The 20,513-nt window shown below is 34.4% G+C and overlaps 1 protein-coding gene across 1 annotated transcript in view; it reads right to left on the reverse strand.

Annotated features, from left to right (window-relative positions):
* Positions 1 to 5,447: 5,447 nt before the first annotated feature.
* Positions 5,448 to 20,513, reverse strand: part of LOC131147607 (DNA polymerase II subunit B3-1-like) — a 37,576-nt gene continuing 22,510 nt past the window's right edge. Inside the window, exons 3-4 of the mRNA XM_058097107.1 lie at positions 5,867 to 5,908; positions 5,448 to 5,737 (exon numbers count right to left, since the gene is read on the reverse strand). Of these exons, the coding sequence (XP_057953090.1) occupies positions 5,673 to 5,737; positions 5,867 to 5,908 (107 nt within the window). The 3' untranslated portion in view covers positions 5,448 to 5,672. The remainder of the gene's footprint in view (positions 5,738 to 5,866; positions 5,909 to 20,513) is intronic.

Below are 20,513 nucleotides of genomic sequence, written 5' to 3' on the forward strand. Positions count from 1 at the left end.
CTATGAGAAAGAGTAGTATAATAAAGATTAAGGTTAGAAGCAAAGATTTCAAAAGATTAATTTGGTTTTATGCCTGCGAGATTTATCACAGAAGTTATTTATCTTTTAAGAAGATTAATGAAAAAGTTTAGAGAAAAGAAGAGAGACTTGCATACGATATTTATTGATCTTGAGAAAGCATATGATAGGATACTTAAAGGAAGTTTTATGGAGGATTTTAGAAAAAAAGGGTATATGTTGTAGGTATACCGATATCATTAAGGATATGTAAGATAATGTAATGACTAGTGTAAGGACTATAGATGGAGAAACTAGAGAATTTTCAATTACCATAGGTGTACATCAAGGATCTACTTTGAGTTCTTATTTTTTTGCTTTAGTGATGGACCAATTGACTCAAAGTATTCAAAAGGAGGTTCCATGGTGTATGTTGTTTGCAGATGATATTGTATTAATTGACGAAATTAGGGATGGAATAGAGGCTGAGTTAGAATTATAGAGAAAAGCTTTGGAATTTAGAGACTTTAGGATAAGTAGAAATAAAACAGAATATATGAAATGTAATTTTAGTTATGATAGGAGGAATATTGGAGACAGTTAAACTTGATGATGATGAAATAAATAGCACTTATAGATTTCGATACCTTGTATCTATTATGCAAGCTGAAGGAGAAATTGAAGATGATGTAATGCATAAAGTTAAAACACGTTGAGTAAAATGGAGAAGTGCTTCAAGTGTGCTATGTGATCATAGAATACCCTTAAAATTGAAAGAAAAGTTTTATAGGACAGTTACAGGACCAGTTATGCTATATGGATCGAAATGTTGGGCGACGAAAAAACATAATATCTAAAAAGTAAAAGTTGTCGAGATGAGAATGCTTAGATGGATGAGTGGTATAACATTGAAAGATAAATTAAGAAATGAACATATTTGTGGTAAGTTAGGTATGACTCCTATAAAAGACAAGATAAGGGAGGGACGACTAAGATGGTATGGACACTTGCAACGTAGGTCTTATAGTGCACCTATGAGGAAGAGTGACTTAGTTACTGTGCGGGGCAATAGAAGGGATATGGGTAGACCTAAAATAACTTGGGAGGAGATAGTAAGTAAGGATTTAATATCTTTGAATCTATCAAAAGAAATGGTCCATGATCGCATAAATTGGCAGAAAATGATTCATATAGCCGATCCCACTTAGTGGGACTAAGGCTTGGTTTTGTTGTTGTTGTTGTTGTTGTTTATGTGGTGGATTTGGATTCTAATTTATGCGAGATGTTTTGTAAAGGACAAACTTGTGAGATAAATGGATACAACAGACAATACCTCACCCGAGTTGGTTTCAAAACTTTTACATTATATATTAAAGGCATCAGAGATACACTCATGTGGGTAGAATGTAGTAGTTCCACATCAGATGTGTATTAGAGAAATCTTGGATTTATAAGGTTAATTTGTATTCCAACTATGTAAGGTGCCTTTTATAAGGTCAATAGACAGTGGAGAATATGTCACTAGAATTGAGTCCAGACCTTTACACTTCTCTAGCCACTGCTTTGCTTGACAAAGGATTTGTTATTTGGGAAAATCCAACAAAAATAGGCTGGCAAAGCAATTGTGAGGGATCTTCCACAGCTTTAAAAAGGCGTGGCAAAGATTAACAATGTAAAATCTTTTATGTTTGTATAAATATGGAATGAAACTCTGTCTAAGATGCACTTCATGTTCTAATTTTTTCACATACAGCTAGTCCCAAGCCTGAGTAAATGAGGAGGGTTGCGTTAGGTAGTTGACAACAAGCGGAAAATATGTCAAATCACTATGATATGAATCCTTACCTGAATATTTGCAGTGGGCGTCCCCTATAACCAACAAGTTACACTTGTACCACCTGAGTATAGTGAAAAGTGGGTGAGGGCGGGCTAGGTCGTCGCCCCGAAGCAATGTGTCGTGTCGGCGCCCAAGTACGGTGTCAAATATGCGAGACTTCCTATATTATTTTGGACGTGGACAGATAAAGAAGATCGTTCAGGAAACTAGGATTAGATTAGTAACTTGGAATATAAGGACACACATAGGTAAAAGTGTGGAAATTGTGGACACAATGATTAAAAGAAAAATTAATATAATTTGTCTTCAAGAAACTAAGTGGGTGGGGGAGAAAGCTAGAGAAATTGATAAATCAGGATTTAAACTTTGGAACACTGAAAAAGAAAAATATAAGAATAGAGTAAGAATTATTATAAACAAAAACTTAAAAGATAGTTGTTGATGTAAACATAGTAGGGGATAGAATTATAAAAATCAAGATGGTATTAGGCCAAGAGATAATAAATATCATTAGTGTTTATGCTCCTTAAGTAGGCTCACTAGAAAATTTAAGAGACAAATTTGGGAAGATATGGATAGTATTATATAAGGCATAACAGGGACTGAGAAAATATTCATAAAAGGATATCTGAATGAACACATTGGAAGGGATAATAAAGGTTATGAGAGGATACATAGAAAATATGGATATGGAGACAAAAATGAGCTTAGGGAGATGATATTAGACGTCGCTTTGTCACATGATTTTATTATAATGAATACTTGCTTTAAGAAGAAAGAAAAACACTTAATAACCTTTAAAAGTGGATAAAATATAAGTCAAATAGATTTTCTTTCTTTTTTAACTAAGAGGGTAGATCATTTATCATACAAGGATTGTAAAGTTATTCCGGATGAAAGTCTAACCATACAAAATAGTGTTAGATATATGTATTAAAAAATGGAAGAAAAATGATAAAATACACCAATATAAGATAACTAGGTGGTGGAACCTAAAGGAAGAAAATATTATAAAATTTAAAGATAAAATGATCAAATATGGGGATTGAACTATAGAGGATGGGATAGATACAAATGCTCTTTAGAGTAGATTAGTTAGCTCTATTAAAAGAATAGCAAAAGAGATTTTAGGTAAATCAGAGGGAAGATTCTCGAATAGTAAAGAAAGTTGGTGGTGGGATAAAGATGTCCAAAAAGTCGTAAAGACAAAAAGAATTTGATATAAAACATGGCAAAAATGTAGAAACATTGATAACTTTGAAAAGTATAAAGGGACGAGAAAAGATGCAAAAAAAAAGTCATTAGTGAAGTTAAGCACAAATCATTTAATTGTTTGTATGATAGAGTAGATACAAAATAAAGAGAAAGAGATATATTTAAACTTACTAAAATTAGAGAAAGGAAGAGTAAGAACTTAGGAAATGTAAAATATATAAAAAGTTAAGATGACATTGTCTTGGTTAAGGATGAAGACATAAAACATAGATGGTGAAGTTACTTGAGTAAGTTATTTAATGAAAATCAAATAGAAGGTTTAAACTTAGAATTGACAAATGAGAAAACGACTAAAAATATGAGATTTATTTGTAAAATTAGAATTAATGAAGTTAAGTTTGCACTAAAAAAGATGAAAAAATGTACAAGATATAGGATCGGATAACATCTCAATTGAAGTTTGGAAATGCTTAGGTGATAACAGAATTATATGGTTAACTAATTTATTTAACACAATTATAAAAAGAAAATGTCAGATGAATGGAAGAAAAACACTTCAATACCTATATACAAAAATAAATGAGATATTCAAATTTGTAATAACTATCATGGAATTAAACTTATGAGTCATACGATGAAACTATGAGAAACGGTAGTTGAACAAAGATTAAGACTAGAAATGAAGGTCTTATAAAATCAATTTGGTTTTATACCTTTTAGATCTACCATAGAAGTTATATATCTTTTAAGAAGATCGATGAAAAATTTAGAGAAAAAGAAGAGAGACTTGCATATGGTATTTATTGACTTGGAGAAAATATATGATAAGACCTAGGGAAGTTCTATAGTGGGTTTTAGAAAAAAAAAAAAAAAAAAAGGGTATATGTGGTATGTATATTGATGTCATTAAGGATGTGTACGATGGAGTAATGACTAGTGTAAAGATTATAAATAGAGAAAATAGAGAATTTCCAATCACCTTAGGTGTTTATCAAGGAACTACTTTAAGCCCTTATCTTTTTTGTATTAGTGATGGATCAACTAACAAAGAACATTCAAAATGAGATTACATAGTTTACAGATGATATTGTATTGATTGATGAAACTAGGGGCAGAGTTAGAATTATGGAGAAAAACTTTGGAATCTAGAGGCTTTAGGATAAGTACAGATAAGACAGAATATATGAAATGTAATTTCAATAATGGTAGAAGGAATATTAGAGACAAAGTTAAACTTGATGAAAAAATAAATAGCACTTGTAGATTTCAATGTCTTAGATCTATTACGCAAGCTGAAAGAGAAAATGAAGATAATGTGATACATAGAGTTAAAGAGGTTGGGTAAAATGGAGAAGCGCTTCAAGTGTGCTTTGTGATCATAGAATACTCTTAAATCAAAAGGGAAGTAAGACCATATATGTTATATGGATTAGAATGTTAAGCGACGAAGAAATAGAATATCCAAAATATAAAAGTAACCAAGATGAGTATGGATGAGTGGTATAACACCAAAGATAAATTAAGGAGTGAACGATAAGTGAGGTATAGCTCATATAGAAGATAAGATCACGAAGGAATGACTCAGATGGTTTGGATACTTGCAACATAGATCACAAAGTGCATCTGTGAGGAAGAATAAATTAGTTACTTGGGATAGTAGAAAGAATATGGATAGATTTAAAATGACTTGAAATGAAATAATGAATAAAAATTTAATAGCACTAATTTGATCAAAAGAAATGATCCATTATTATATAAATTAACGAAAAATGATTTATTTACCTAACCCCACCTAGTGGGACTTAAAGTTTGGCCTTTTTGTATAAATATGGAATGAAGAAGAATTGAGCAGTATAATTTTTTCACATTGCCGTTTGTTCTAGATGACTTTCTTTCTTCCTTTTGTACCTTCAAATTCCTGTACTTTAATCATTCTATTTTTAAGAAAACACAGCTAAAACAAACAAAAACTGACTAAATTATCTGCATCTGTTTCCCAGATCACCCAAAAGGCTCTAGTTTGTCATTCTTACCTCATGTCACTAATGATTTGTGAAATGTAATATAACTTTGAAAGAACGTGAAGTTTTTCAAATGATAAAAATTCAATTTGGCTGTAACCAGTGTAATAGCTGATTACTCACCAAGCACACATGACACACCATCAATTTTTAAAAAGCACAACAATGTTTAAACTTGAAAAAAAAAAAATAACTAAGTAAACAAACAAAGAAAACAATACATTACAGAACAAATTGGTATCTGCATGAGAGCATTCTGCTAATTTATGGGCAGACTCTGGGGCTTCCATTTTGATAGTTTGGGTTTTCCTTGTGTTTCTTTTTAGGGGTAAGGGTGGAGAAAAACCTATTGAGAGCAGCCTCGCTAGAGGAAGTACTTGAGAAGCAATTTCCATTTTGTCAAATAAACATGTACAAACAACAAATTGCAGGGAAAAACATGAGCCAATATACTTGTATCTAACTATAAAATTACAAAGCAGGTCCATTCTACAGCGGAAATAGAGAATACAGACAAAGAAAGCCTAGACAAAAATCTACCCGAACTAGCCTGCAGAAGATTGTTTTTCAAGTAGCAACCGCACATAAAGGTCCTGGCCTGATCATGTCTCAGCTTTCTTCCTCTCTGCCAAGGCGTCCTCAGCTTTTATTTTCTCAGGAACAAAATCTATAAGCATAAACAAAAAAATAAAGTAAAAATACTAGGAAAACGTGAAAATAATGGAAGTGGCATGCAGTGAAGTTCTAAAATGTCAAAATAAATGAGAGTGCAATGTCAGAGGAAGTTAAGGATTACCTGAGAGAAAATCAAATCTCCTCCTTTTGCGAACAACTGATGCTGAAACACAGAAAAGAAAAAAAAAAAAAACGCTTGAGAACAATGAGAACAAAATATAAAAAATATCACTCCACATTTGAATGATGCATACAGAAAATGCTCACACAGCCGGAAAGAAATGTCTAGATGCTTCCAGTTAACATTCCAATAAATCAATAACAAAAAAGTTTTGAATTAGCTTTACCACAGATAATGGATTTCAACCAGAATTTTGGGCCACCACAGAATGAACAAAAGAATGTGGAGCGATAAAAAATTATCAAGTAGATCCAATCACATTCCCAAAGATTGCATATTTGTATGGAAACACCATAGAGTTCATTTTTGCAGATGGGACTGAGGGACGTAGAAAAAGTGTTGACTGGTGTGACTCGTGAATTTGAATCAGTTTTATTTGTTGTTATTCTTTAGGAGCTGAATAAGTTTTATTTGTTACTATTCTTTAGGATTATAACCATTTCTTCATGCTAATTTTTAGGCACTTAGCTGTTAGGCTCAACAAGTAGCAGATTTTTCTGCAATTCGGTTTTCATTATGCTGTATAAATAGATAGTTTGTTGCTCAATAAAATTCAGTCTTCTGCATTCTTTAAATCAGCTTCTTTTATTATCCTTAGCCTTTGGTTTTAAAATATCCAACATATTGGTATCAGAACTATAATCTTGAGGGACCTGTGAGATTGAGAGAGATCAAACACAATTCCTAAACACTACCTATTCAGAATGAATTCAGAAAATTCATTCACTGCAATTGCACCACCAGTGTTTGATGGAACAAATTATCAGATGTGAGCTGTTAGAATGGAAGCCTATCTTTTCAGCTAATGATCTATGGAAGCTACTAAACAAGTATATGAAGTTCCACCCTTGACAAACAATCCAACTCTTCCACAAATCAAAAATCAAAAGGAGATGAAGCAAAGAAAATCAAAAGCAAGAGCAACCTTGTTTGCAGCAGTCTCATCCACCATTTTTACCATAATAATGACACTGAAAACAGCCAAGGAAATTTGGGATTTTTTGAAGCAAGAATAAGAAGGAAATGAAAGGTTCAAAGGGATGCAAGTGTTGAATTTGATCCGGGAATTTGAGACGCAGAAGATGAAAGAATCAGAAACAATCAAGGAATATTCTGACAGACTTCTTGGCATTGTCAACAAAGTAAGACTTCTTGGTACTGATTTTTCTTATTTTAGAATTGTTCAAAAGGTCCTAGTCATAATTCCTGAAAAGTTTGAGGCTACAATTCCATCTTTGGAAAACTCAAAAGATATGCCAAGCATTACCTTGGCAAAATTGTTGAACGCATTGCAAGCACAAGAACAAGGGAGGCTTATGAGGCAAGAAGGATCTGTGGAGGGTGCTTTCCAAGCCAAATCACAGAACAACAATGGTGGCAAAAACAAAAACAAAACAAAACAAAAACAACAAGCCTGGAGGTTATGCAAGTAACTAGCCGAAGCAGCAACACTCAAGTCTTTCCACCCTGCTCCTGCAAAAAAAAAAAAAAAAACAAACCAATCATCCACAGAATAAGTGTTGGTCGAGGCCAGATGCAAGATGTCACAAGTGTGGTCAGTTAGGGCACATGGAAAGGATATGCAAGACTCAATAGTAACAAGGAGAAGCCAAAGTTGCTGAGGATCAACCTCAAGAGGAGCAGTTGTTTGTGGTATCATGCTTTGCCACCAACAACTCCACAGAAAGCTGGCTTATAGATAGTGGTTGTACAAATCACATGACTTATGATTGAGAGCTCTTCAGAGAGTTTGACAAGACTGCTATTTCTAAAGTTAGAATTGGAAATGGAGCACATATTGTAGTAAAAGGCAAAGGAACAGTAGCGATTTAAGGCCACCCAGGTCTGAAATTAATTTATGATGTTTTATATGTTCCTGATATTAATCAAAACCTTTTGAGTGTTACTCAGTTGTTGGAGAAAGGTTATAAGGTGTTGTTTGAAGACAAAAACTGTATGGTTAAAGATACAAAAGGCATAGAGATATTCAAAGTTCAAATTAAAGGCAAAAGCTTCGCCTTGGATTTGATGAAAGAGGAGCAGGCCGCTGTACACAAAGTAGATAGCAATATAGTGCTTTGGCACAAGAGATTGGGACATTTTCATCATGCCGCTCTACTTTTCATGAAGAAGAACAATCTGGTGAAAGACTTGCCTAAATTAGAGGAGGTGCCTCCTAAATGTGCTACCTGTCAATGTGGGAAGCAAACTAGGCTTCCTTTTCAACAAAACAAGGCCTGGAGGGCTACAAAGAGGCTACAATTAATACACATAGATGTGGGAGGACCAATGAAAATACCATCATTGAATGGTAGTAAGTATTATTGCTTTCATTGATGATTACTCTAGAATGTGCTGGATTTATTTTATGAAGCTTAAATCTAAGGTTGCTGACATCTTCTGGAAGTTTAAAGCTTGGGTTGAAACTCAAAGTAGAAGCAAAAAGCAGGTAATCAACTGAATATACCTCTAAAAAATTTAACAAGTTTTGTGAAGATGCAGGCATCGAACATTAGTTGATAGCACCTTACACTCCTCAATAGAATGGTGTTGTGGAGAGGAAAAACCGGACAATTATGGAGATGACAAGGTGCTTGCTTCATGACGAAGGATCGTCAAAGAAATTTTGGGCCAAGGCTATAAATACAGCAGTTTTTCTGTTAAATAGATTGCCAACAAAAGCTTTGCTGAAAAAGACTCCATTTGAAGCATGGTATGGCTATAAACCAAAGTTGCTTAATCTGAAGACATTTGGTTGCCTATGTTTCTCTTACATCCCTCAAGTTAAGAGAGACAAATTGGTCAAAAAAGCAGAATCTGGGATTTTTGTAGGCTATAGCTCAATTTCAAAGGCCAACAAGATCTACATACCCCAAATCAACAAAGTAATTGTCAGCAGGGATGTTCAATTCCTTGAGTTAGATAACTAGAGTTGGGAGAATGACAAGAAGCTTGAGGTTCAGGAGGAGAATGATGATATGGATAATGAACCTGTTAGAGGAACCAGATCACTCTCTAACATTTATCAGAGGTGTAATGTTGTTGTAATGGAGCTTGCAGGGTATGAAGAGGCGGCAACTGATCAGAAGTGGATAGCTACAATGAGGGAGGAGCTAAAGATGATTGAAAAGAACAAGATATGGGAGTTGGTAGACAGACCTAAACACAAGAAAGCTATAGGAGTCAAGTGGGTTTACAGGACCAAGCTCAATCCTGATGGTTTTGTAAACAAGTACAAGGCAAGACTTGTTGTCAATGGATTTTATGAAACTTTTGCCCCAGCTGCCAGGTTGGATACCATAAGGATGTTGCTGTTCTTGCTGCACAAAAAGGCTAGGTTATACACCAAACGGATGTTAAGTCGGCCTTTTTGAATGGATACTTGGAGGAAGAAATCTTTGTGGAGCAACCTGAAGGGTTTGTTTATCAAGGACATGAGGAGAAAGTATATCGACTGAAAAAAGCCCCGTATGGTTTAAACATGCACCAAGGTCCTGATATAGCAGAATTGATGCACACGTAGTGAACTTAGGCTTTGAAAAAAGTTTGAGTGAATCTACTTTATATATCAAGAAGATTGATGATGCAATACTCGTGGTATCTCTGTATGTTGTGTTGACTCTTTGAGTCCGATCCCGTTTTGATTATGACAAACCACTTGTTTCTTATGTATGTACTTAGCATGTGAACAGGTTTATATTTCAACACACACATAAGGGGACTGAACATGGAAGCCAATGAAGGACTTAAAAAGCTCATACTCCTGGTGTATTCCATGAAAAATGAAGGGCAAGAGAGGAAGAACACGTATATTTTTATTTGTAATTGCATTTAGATCTATCTATAATAATGCATGCTCCATATGATATGATGCTAAGCTCAAACATAGACCGTAGACAAACCTTAGGGCACCTAAACTTTAATCAAAAATCTTTTTCATAAAAGCTAAAATCATACAAGGGTTTTTGGAATAACTTTAGGGTCAAATTCTGGGCAAAAACAAAGGTGTTCACTGACCTCGGTAGACCAAACAGTTCACGTTATATAACCCCCATACGACCGACCATGCCTTCAGCTAAAAATCAAAGAATTACAAAGCTGAGTCGACCGACCATCTTAGGCATTTTTTTGTCTCAGTCGACCGACCATTAGAGCCCAACCAATTGGTCATCAGGACAGCTGACCGAGTATCGAAGGGTTGGGAAATCGCCCAAGGTCAGCCGACCAGTCCCTTCCTCAGCCGATCGAGCCCCTAAGAAATTTGAATTTTTAGCTTAGGCTAGTCGACCGACCCTCTCGGGTTGCTTAAAATTTCAGTGCTAAAACACCCTTAATTTTTTATTAAACATTTTTAAAAATACCCTTTGTGTTCCTAAAAGTCATATTTTGGGAGTTGTCTATAAATAACCCCTGATAACTCATTCTTTAAACAATGCTTATATAGAAAATCCTCCAAAAATTTTTGTGCTTGATTTTACTCTCTTATTCTTTTGAAAAATCTTTTTGAAAGAGAGCATTTATTTTGTTTGAGCATTTTGTTTATCATCAAAAGCACTTACTCACTCTTAAACTTTTAGTTTGAAAATCATTTTTGAAAGTAAGTTTAAAGTTTCTCCCATATATTTTCTTAATAAATATTTTTGGGAAAACTTGTTATAGCTTGTGAATCTTTGCACATCCATTGCAAGATTCAAAAGCTCATTGTGCTTTTATTGCAAAAATCCTTTTGAGCAAAAACCCTACCTTTCTTGATCAAACATTTTTGAATAAAGCATTTGGGATTTTAAGATCTTTGAAAGTTTTTATTGAGCACTTAATTTTTTATCAAAGATCATATACATGAATGGTTTTAAATAACGGCCGTTACGTAACGTAACGGCCGATACGTAACGTAAATCAAGGGCTCCGAAACCGATCCGGGCCGATAATGCGGTTCGAAAAAAATTCACAGCCGTAACGGCCGTTACGTCTCCGTAACGGTCCGTAACAGCCGTTACCCCTACGTTACACTCCGTAACAGTCCGTTACGGACCGTTACATACCGACAACTTGCAGAATCTGCTTTCTGCTGCGCAGCGTTCCTTTCCCCCTTTCCCGAGTCCCAAGCACCCATCTACCATTCAATCTACCTAAATCTAACATTCAAAGAACAAAAATACTTACTTGCAGTTTTGTTGGCCGAGCCACTGAAGCTATAAGAAGGCTTCACGCCTTCACTCCTTCGAAGCCTGAGTTACTCATCTTCGCAGCCTTCGTTTCCTGAATCCTGAACCTAACAAAGTTCTTCGAAGCTTGAGAGTGGCCGAAGGCAGCTTCATCCGCCACCGCCAGTCGTCGCACTCGCCGCCACCAGCCAGCCCTCTACCAGTCGTCGGCGTCGTCGCACTCGCAGCCACCAGCCAGCCCTCCGCCAGTCGTCGCACGAAGCTTCGAGGCTTCGAGGCTCCTCCATCCTTCGAGTCGCCTCCCCTCTCTCGGTCTCACTCAGAGTCTCAGACTCTCTGCCCTCTGCTCATCTCACGTATGAGATAAGCTTTATTTCAGTAACACTCAACACCCACAACCACATCTTAAATATTTTATTATGTTTTTGTTTTTAATTATAATTTATTGTAAGTAATGTTTGTTAAATTGAATTAAAAAAAAAAGAGTAATTTAATAGAGTAAAAAGCTTTAAAATTTCAGATTCATTTAATATGCAAATTGGTTCCTAAACAATTTAAGCATGTCATATTCTGTTTTGATTAACATACTTTTATTCATTCTTTACGTATTCTTTCTTTCCTTTTGGTTTCATTGCATATAAAATATATATTATTTTAAAATAAATGACTATGACATGGCATTCCAAAAATATGGAGTGGACAATTTCTCATGTTCTATTTCTATGCTATTTTATATTTGTGAGTAAAACAACATTTTGCATAATTATTTCCCCTAACAGCATTTTTTTTGTTGTAAATTATTATATTCATATACAATATCAATTTCATTTATATGGTATCGCATTAACATTTTTTGAAAGCTGACACCGTTAGAAATAGACTAATAGTATTATGGTTACAGACTTCCAAGATACAACATTAGTACAAAAAATACTTTTTTCTAGTCTTATGCCTTGCCTATAGATGCAGCTCTTGTTTTTTTTTTCTTTTCAAAGATCACAAATCTCCCACATCTTAAACTTTTTATTATGTTTTTTTTTTAATTATAATTTGTTGTAAATTATGTTTGTTAAATTGAATTAAAAAAAGAGTAATTTAATAGAGTAAAAAATCAAAAAATAGTAATAATTATGTAAAATAAAATTTTCTTAATTTATAAATATTTTAATTGTCTTATATTTTTTGAAAGGTAATTAGGAAAATTTAGTTTTATCACATATTTCCTATTTATAAATATTTTTTAAGTTTTAAAATATCATTTTGACGTTAAATTTAAAATTAGGTAAAATAAATCGTTACATGATCTATTTTTTGTTTTTCAGTTATCAAATAAAGTAAAAATTGATAACTTAATAAAAAACATTTTAACCTAATAGTTAATATATTAATAATTCAGATTTTTGCTAATTACTAGTTTACTACTGGAATTTGTAGAAAAATTTTATTTTAATTCATAAATTGAGAAAATGCTTAAAAAATTAAATAGAAAATTTGTACTGTATGGATCTCTATTAGTGATGTTGTGATGTATATAAAAGTTGAGCAAGTTTTTTCCACCTTTAAAATTACAATGTTAATTTCTTATAGTTATAAATAAAAATAAAATCAAGTTAAAAAAATAATGAAAATACCTTTTTAAAGATAAAGGAATATATTTTTTTGTAATAAAATATCTAATATTTTAATCCATATACTGAGAAAATGTTTAAAAAATTAAATAGTCAATTTGTAATGTATGGATCTCTATTTGTGATGCTATGATGTATATGAAAGTAGAGCAAAAATCTTTTTCACCTGTTAATTTCTTATAGTTATAAATGAAAATAAAATCAAGCTATAAAAAATAATGAAAATATCTTTTTAAAGATAAAGGAATATATTTTTTTTGTAATAAAATATCTAATATTTTATAATTTTGTTTATTTAAATATAAAAATAATAAACATTACTTATTATTTTTAATCAAATATTATACTTATTTTTACGTAATAAGTATTTAAAATTAGGACTATTTAGTACTTATTATTTAATATTTACTAAATTACTAATTATATTATTCCTGTCATTGTAGGAAGGTTGTAACTTTGTATTTTCTTTATATTTTGTGTAGAGATCATCAAATTAAGTCTATCAATATGTCACGTGATAGAGGAAATGAAAACTTACCTAGTGAAGATATTGGATGGCATTTTGGTACTGCGGTAGACGGTAATAGACATGTTATTATGTGTAAGTTATGTGGGAAGATAATCAAAGGGGGCATTACACGCTTGAAACAACACTTGGCACATAAAAAGGGTCAAGTAGCTGGATGCTCAAATGTGACCACACAAGTAAGAGAACAAATGATGAAATATCTACAACAGTATGCTGAGAAGAAAAGAGATAAACAAAAAAGGCAAGAAGAAGCAGAAGCCCAAATTAGAGGAGATTTTGAGAATTTGAGCGATGAAGAAGACTTGGAAGAAGAAAGTATGAGATTTGCTCGACAAGAAAGCATGCGATCACAACAACAATGGGAAGAGAGACAAAGATTTCGAGCAAGAACAACTGGAAGGGGTAATATTTATGAAGAGGGAGGTGGCTCTGGCAGTGGTGCTACCAGTGGTTTCAATGGAGCAGGAGCTCGATCTTATAGTGGTCGAGAAGCTGGAGGTAGTGGACGACAATGGATCAATCCTGATGCCCCTGAAGCTAGACTAAAGGCAATGGATCCTATTTTAGAAAGAAGCAAGAGTGCGAAACAACCAAAACTCAACACAAAGTTACTGAAAGGTTTAAGAAGTAAATTAGGAAAAGCGGTTGGAAAATTCCTAATTTATAATCGGATTCCAGCGAATGTAGCTGACTCTCCATTTATGCAGCCTATGCTTGATATTGCTGCAGAGGTTGGAAAGGGGGTGAAGGGTCCATCACCCTATGAGATATCTGAAATTTATTTGGAGCAAGAGTATCAAGAAATGAAAAATTATATAGCTTCTTTTGCTGGAATTTGGAAGGAAAGAGGTGTAACACTTATGTGTGATGGTTGGTCAGGACCAACTAGAAAACACATTATAAACTTTTTAGTTTATTGCGATAGAGGCACCGTGTTTCATAAATCAGTTGATGCCTCTGATGTGCCAAGCAGAACAGCTGAATATTATTTCAGGTAATTTTCTAATTTTAATTGTATATGCAAATAGTATTATGGACTTGCATGTTTTTAATTAAATAGTAGTAATTATTGAATTTATAATTTCATTTCAGATTAATGGATGAGGTGGTTGAAGAAATTGGAGAGGAGAATGTTGTCCAAGTAGTGACTGATAATGAAGCTGCAATGAAGGCAGGAGGAAAATTATTAATGCAGAAGAGGCCCAATCTCTATTGGACAGCATGTGCAGCTCATTGCATAGACCTTATTCTTGAAGATATTGGTAAGAAAAGTAACGTGAAGAAGGTCTTAGAAGATGCAAGAACAATAACCTCATTTATTTACAACCACACATGGACAGTGAATTTCATGAAGAAATTCACAAATAATAGAGAGTTACTTCACCCTGCCATCACTCGATTTGCCACAAATTTCATTGCTTTGGAGACTATTGTCAGGCATAAACAAGCACTAAGGGAAATGTTTACATCTGATGCTTGGAAAAACTCAAGGTTTGGAATGGCAAAATCAGGCCCAGCATATGATTCAAAGAAAATTATCTTAGGCAAAGAGTTTTGGCAAAAGGCCTCTGATATAATTAAAGTGCAAGAACCCTTGGTGAAAGTTCTTAAATTGGTTGATGGTGATGAAAAACCAACCATGGGCTTCATATACGAGGCAATTGATAGGGCGAAGTTGGCCATTCAAAAGGATTGCCGGTTTTACAAAGACTATTGGAAAATTATTGACAACCGGTGGAGTTTTCAGTTGCACCAAGATTTGCACGCTGCTGGTAAGTGTAAATCAAATACAATTTCTTATTATTTTAACTTTTAAATTATGCATAGTTGCATTAGAAAACTATTGATTAATATGTTTCTAAATTTAATTGTAGGGTATTTTTTGAACCCACAATTTCTTTATGGTGCCCCACCCTCTCCTGAAGTTGCTAGAGAAGTCATGGATGGAGTTAAAAAAGTGATAACCAAGTTGGTACCCGATATAGATACTCAAATTCGGGCTATTGATCAAGTAAGTATTGGTTCCATTAAATTGAATAATGAATTGTTCTAGTATTTAATAAAACTTTTAAGAATAATTATTAATATATCTAATTAATTAATTATATTTCACAATCATCCTTTTTTAGTTGTTGCTATATCGAGATAGGCAGGAGACTTTTGGAACCCCGTTGGCTCAAAGGGCAGTAAAACAAACAAATCCTGGTAAATATGGCTATATAGCTAAATAATAGAGAATTACTCTGTTTTCTCTCTTTGTGTTCAAATTTGACTTTTGAAATACGCTATACTAACATAAAACTCTTTTTAATTATTCATGCAGCTGAATGGTGGATTCATTATGGCTTGTGTGCTCCTGAGCTCCAAAGAATAGCAATTAGAGTTCTTAGCCAGACCACATCAGCTTCGAACTGTGAGCGTAATTGGAGCACCTTTAGCCTCATCCATACGAAAACAAGAAATAGATTAAAGTACATGAGACTACAAAAACTTGTTTTCGTACATTACAACATGAGATTAAAGTTAAGACGTACAATGAGAAGAAGCCAACGAGAAATTGAAGAGGGTTTCAATCCTATCAATTTGGACTACATTTTCGAAGAAGATGATCCTTTAAGTCAATGGTTAGAGGAGAGAGAGACACCACTACTCGACGGTCAGGACAATTCAAATTGGTTAAATGAAGAGGTTGGTGGTACTACAGAAGGAGGTGATCAACCACCAATAAACGCGCATGATGAATCAAGTTCAAGTCCTGAACGCACACAAAGTGATGACAATCTTGGTTTGAGCCCACCAAGTGATGATGATGGTAATAGTGGTGCTGGAGCTGGGGTTGGGGGGGGGGTGGCAGTGGTGGTGGTGGAGGCGGCGGTGTAGAATATAATTATGGATATGATACAGGGACATCATTTGGAAGGGATATATATCCTTCTGATCCTTATGGACTACATGACATACCTGAAAATTATGACTTGGGTATTCCTCCAGGGAACCAATCTTCACAACCCAGGAGAAGGAGTGCTCGTGGTGACCCTAGCGATTCTACTGAAGATTCATATGGTGTGGTTCGTAGTTTTGGCGACTTTGGTTTAGATGGTTCATCATCACAATCATATGGATCTCATCCAGCATATCCACATTATGCATCTCGTGACTCACATTTTTATCCCAGTGGATCAGGAATCTCAGGATCTAGTGAGTCTTCTTCTACACACTACCCAGAGCCAGCCCCTGCCCCAACTTATAGACATTATTCAGGAGAATTTTCATCACCAGTACATTTTCAAGAGCAACAACAAAATGACGCAAACTTGGGTTCATTTAACTATGTATTTCCACAAGGATGGGGAGATAATTTCCCATCCCAATCTCAAGATACAGATGCAAATTATGAAGACCCTCCACGTCATTCTTTTTGGTGGTGACATGTGTTATGTTATAAATTTGTAATATTGTATTCATGTATTTTCAACTATTTATTGATATTTGATATTAATCACTTTTTAAATTCATGTATGTGTAATCACTGTAATGTGTATATTGACTTATTGAGTATTAAGTCTATTGAGTATTGATTCATTTTTAGTAACTTTATGACTTTAATTAATTGATTCTTACATTTCTACATCTTTTTACTCATTAAACTAATGTAAACTATAAAAAAATATGCTTTTTTTTGTAAACAGCGCACTAAAATTAATATAAAAATCATAATGCCTATTAAAAAGCATTTGTAGGGTGAATGAAAGCCTGCAAAATTCATTAAAAATCATGTATTAATGGATTTCATGCTTATTTTTTAATTTCGGCATGGTTGTGCATGTGTGAAAAAAATTCACGACCGTTACGCCCGCTTCCCGTTACGTAACACTCGCGTCTCCCGCGACCCGTGACACCCGCGACCGTTTCGCGACGTTACCCGCGACCGCGATTTCGAACCATGTATACATCTCTTTGGGTAAAAATTATTTGAAAGCAAAACCCTAGGTTCTCCTACATTTTTATTGAAAAATATTTTTGGAGAAATTTACTTGGGTTTAAATCTTTGAATCACTCATCATATACATTACATTCAAAGATTGAAAAAATCATCTTGAGAAAAATACCCTTACTCTACTGAGCTTATTTCATATCATCTGAGAGTGCGTTTTAGAGCTTCAATTTGTCTGCTTTTGTAGAAACATTTTGTTTGTATAAAAAAATTCATTATCTTTGTATTTTAGGCGTGGCCTGAAGAGGAATACACCGTCTGTAAGGTGTACTGGTTTGGCTCTAACCCGGTTAGGTGAGCTAAGGAGACTCCGCCTCGTAAGGAGAATTTTGGTTTGGTTCCGCCTGGTAAGTGAACTGAGGAGACTCCGCTTCGTAAGGAGAACTGGTTTGACTTCGCCCGTAAGTGAGCCCAGGAGACTCCGCCTCGTAAGGAGTATTTTAAACGGCGCCGCTCTGCCCAAAAAAATGAGCAAATAGTGGAATCCTTGAGCTGAGCCTTGAGGCAGGGATGTAGGCAGTATTGGCCTAACCTCAATAAAAATATTGTGTCTTCTATTCTTTCCCTACACTATTTAATTTCCGCACTCGTATGCTTATATTAAATTTGTTGTGATTGTTATATTTATTTCAAATATCTGCATACATTTATTTTTGTGGTATTGGTGTTTGTATAGAAAGACCCTAGGTTGTGTAATACTAGTTGTGGTTTAAAATTGAACACGACTAACTTCAAAAGAAATTTTTTTTTAATACCCAATTCAAATTCCACCCCCCCCCCCCTCTCCTCTTGGGAATACACTATTGACAACATGTTGATGATCTACAAGTTACAGGAAGTAGCAAGGAGCTAATTGACAAGTTTAAAGAAGAAATGAAAGATGTCTTTGAAATGACAGACCTTGGGAGGGTGACATTCTTCATTGGTATGTAGGTACGTCAAAAGCAAAATGATATATTTCTATGCCAGCATAAATATGCAAAGGAAGTCCTCAAAATATTCAACATGGAAGAGTGCAAGCCAACTGCAACTCCAATGAATCAAAAGGAGAAGTTTTGTAGAGAAGATGGAGCTAAAAAGGTGGATGAAAGGTTGTATAGGAGTCTAATAGGCTGCCTAATGCATTTAACTGCAACCAGTCCAAATATCATGAATGCAGTGAGTTTGCTATCAAGGTATATGCACTGTGCTAGTGAAATTCATTTTCAAACAGCGAAAAGAATTTTTAAATATGTTAAGGGCACAATTGACTATGGAATAAGATTCAGTCAAGTTAAAAGCTTCAGTCTCCATGGTTATAGTGATAGTGATTGGGCTGGATGTGATGATGATATGAGAAGCACCTCAGGTTACTGTTTTAGCTTTCGTTCTAGAATTTTTTCATAGTGTTCTAAGAAGCAAAAAGTCATAGCTCAATCCACAGCAGAAGCAGAATATGTAGCTGCTGCTGCTGCTATGAATCAAGCCCTTTGGCTTAGGAAACTTATGACAAATTTGCATATGGAACAACAAGAAGGCACACAAATATTTGTGGACAACCAAGCTGCAATTTCAATTGCTAATAATCCAGTGTTCCATGGCAAAACAAAACACTTCAAAATAAAATTTTACCTTCTAAGAGAGGTACAAATGGAAGGAGAAGTGCAGCTGATCTACTGCAAAAAAGAAAATCAAAGTGCTGATATTCTAACAAAGGAATTTCCGAAGATTAGATATGAATTCTTGAGGCAAAAGCTTGGTGTATGCAGCTCTAGAGTCAAGGAGAAATGTTGACTGGCGTGACTCATGAAGTTGAATCAGTTTTATTTGTTGCTATTCTTTAGGAGCTAAATCAGTTTTATTTGTTGCTATTCTTTAAAGGCTGGATAAGTTTTATTTGTTGCTATTCATTAGGAGCTGAATAAGTTTTATTTGTTGCTATTCTTTAGGATTATAAGCATTTCTTCATGCTAATTTTTAGGCACTTAGTTGTTATGCTCAACATGTAGCAAATTTCTCTACAATTCAGTTTTCATTATGCTATATAAATAGATAGTTTGTTGCTCAATAAAATTCAGTCTTCTACAGTCTCTAAATTAGCTTCTCTCATTATCCTTAGCCTTTGGTTTTAAAATATCCAACAAAAAGAAATTAAGAAGAAGAAAATGAATAAAGAGGATGTGAAATCCTCAAAATTGCATAGAAGAGGCAGAAAAGGCTAATATTTGGTAGGTCGTTCAATGATAGAGTTGATAAGAGTTATCCACTTTGCTAGTCTTGTTGAATAACTGTCAATTTTATTTGGAGGATAGTCGGTCTTGGTCTTTGGATCCTTCCGGAAAATTTTGTTGTGATTTTTTTCACTATATCTAATTCCTCTTTTCCTCTCTATCAATTCATTTGGAAGGCCAAAGTCACCTCTAAAATCAAGGCTTTTATTTGGTTGGTTGCACTTGATAGAATTAAGACCAATAACTTGCTGCAGGTCAGGAGACCTTTGAAGGCGCTCTCTCCAGATGTCTCTGTACTTCATTTTAATTGTTCAGAATTTGCATCGCATCTTTTTATACACTGATTATGCTTGGAGGGTAAGGAATAAGTTATTTGGTTTTTTAGGCAAATGTTAGGTGGTTTCACAGGCAGTGAACTTTTTGGCAGTTTCATAGGTTGGCGGCTGAAAAAAGGAAAGGTCAGTGCTCTGGAAATGTGCTTTGTTTGCAGTATGTGGGGGCTGTGGACGGAATGTAATGCGCATATGTTTTCATAGAAGAAGTCATCATAATTGCTGGTTTGGGAGAAGATACATTATTTCGATTTTCTATGGTGTGGGCAGGGGAATTTTAAGGGGGTGAGCTTTTCTGATATTCTGTGTGATTGTCATTATTTGTTGGATTTGATAGTTTGCACTGGTTTTATTTGTTCTTTTTAGTTTTCGGATTTTTTCTATGTTTTTTTTGTCTGGATTTTTCCAGACTTTGCTAAGGAGATGTCATATTCTCCTGGATGTACATTCTTAATCGATTAATGATATTTTTCTATCCAAAAAAGAACTTATACATGAAGAAATCAAAGAGCTCAAAAGAGCCAACCAATTGCCATGAATATCATCAAAATCCATATTGCCAAAACACCTTCCACTGAACACCCTCATGGACGTTAAGAACATGATCAATCCCAAATCAAATCCACAAAAGACCCACAATTTAAAAAAATTCGGGCATCTCTCTCAAAACCAAATGACTTGATACAGCAAAAATAGAATACCACGACAAGATCCATACATATTAGGCCT

This window comes from Malania oleifera, chromosome 2 (assembly GCF_029873635.1).
Source record: "Malania oleifera isolate guangnan ecotype guangnan chromosome 2, ASM2987363v1, whole genome shotgun sequence".
Taxonomy (NCBI): domain Eukaryota; kingdom Viridiplantae; phylum Streptophyta; class Magnoliopsida; order Santalales; family Ximeniaceae; genus Malania; species Malania oleifera.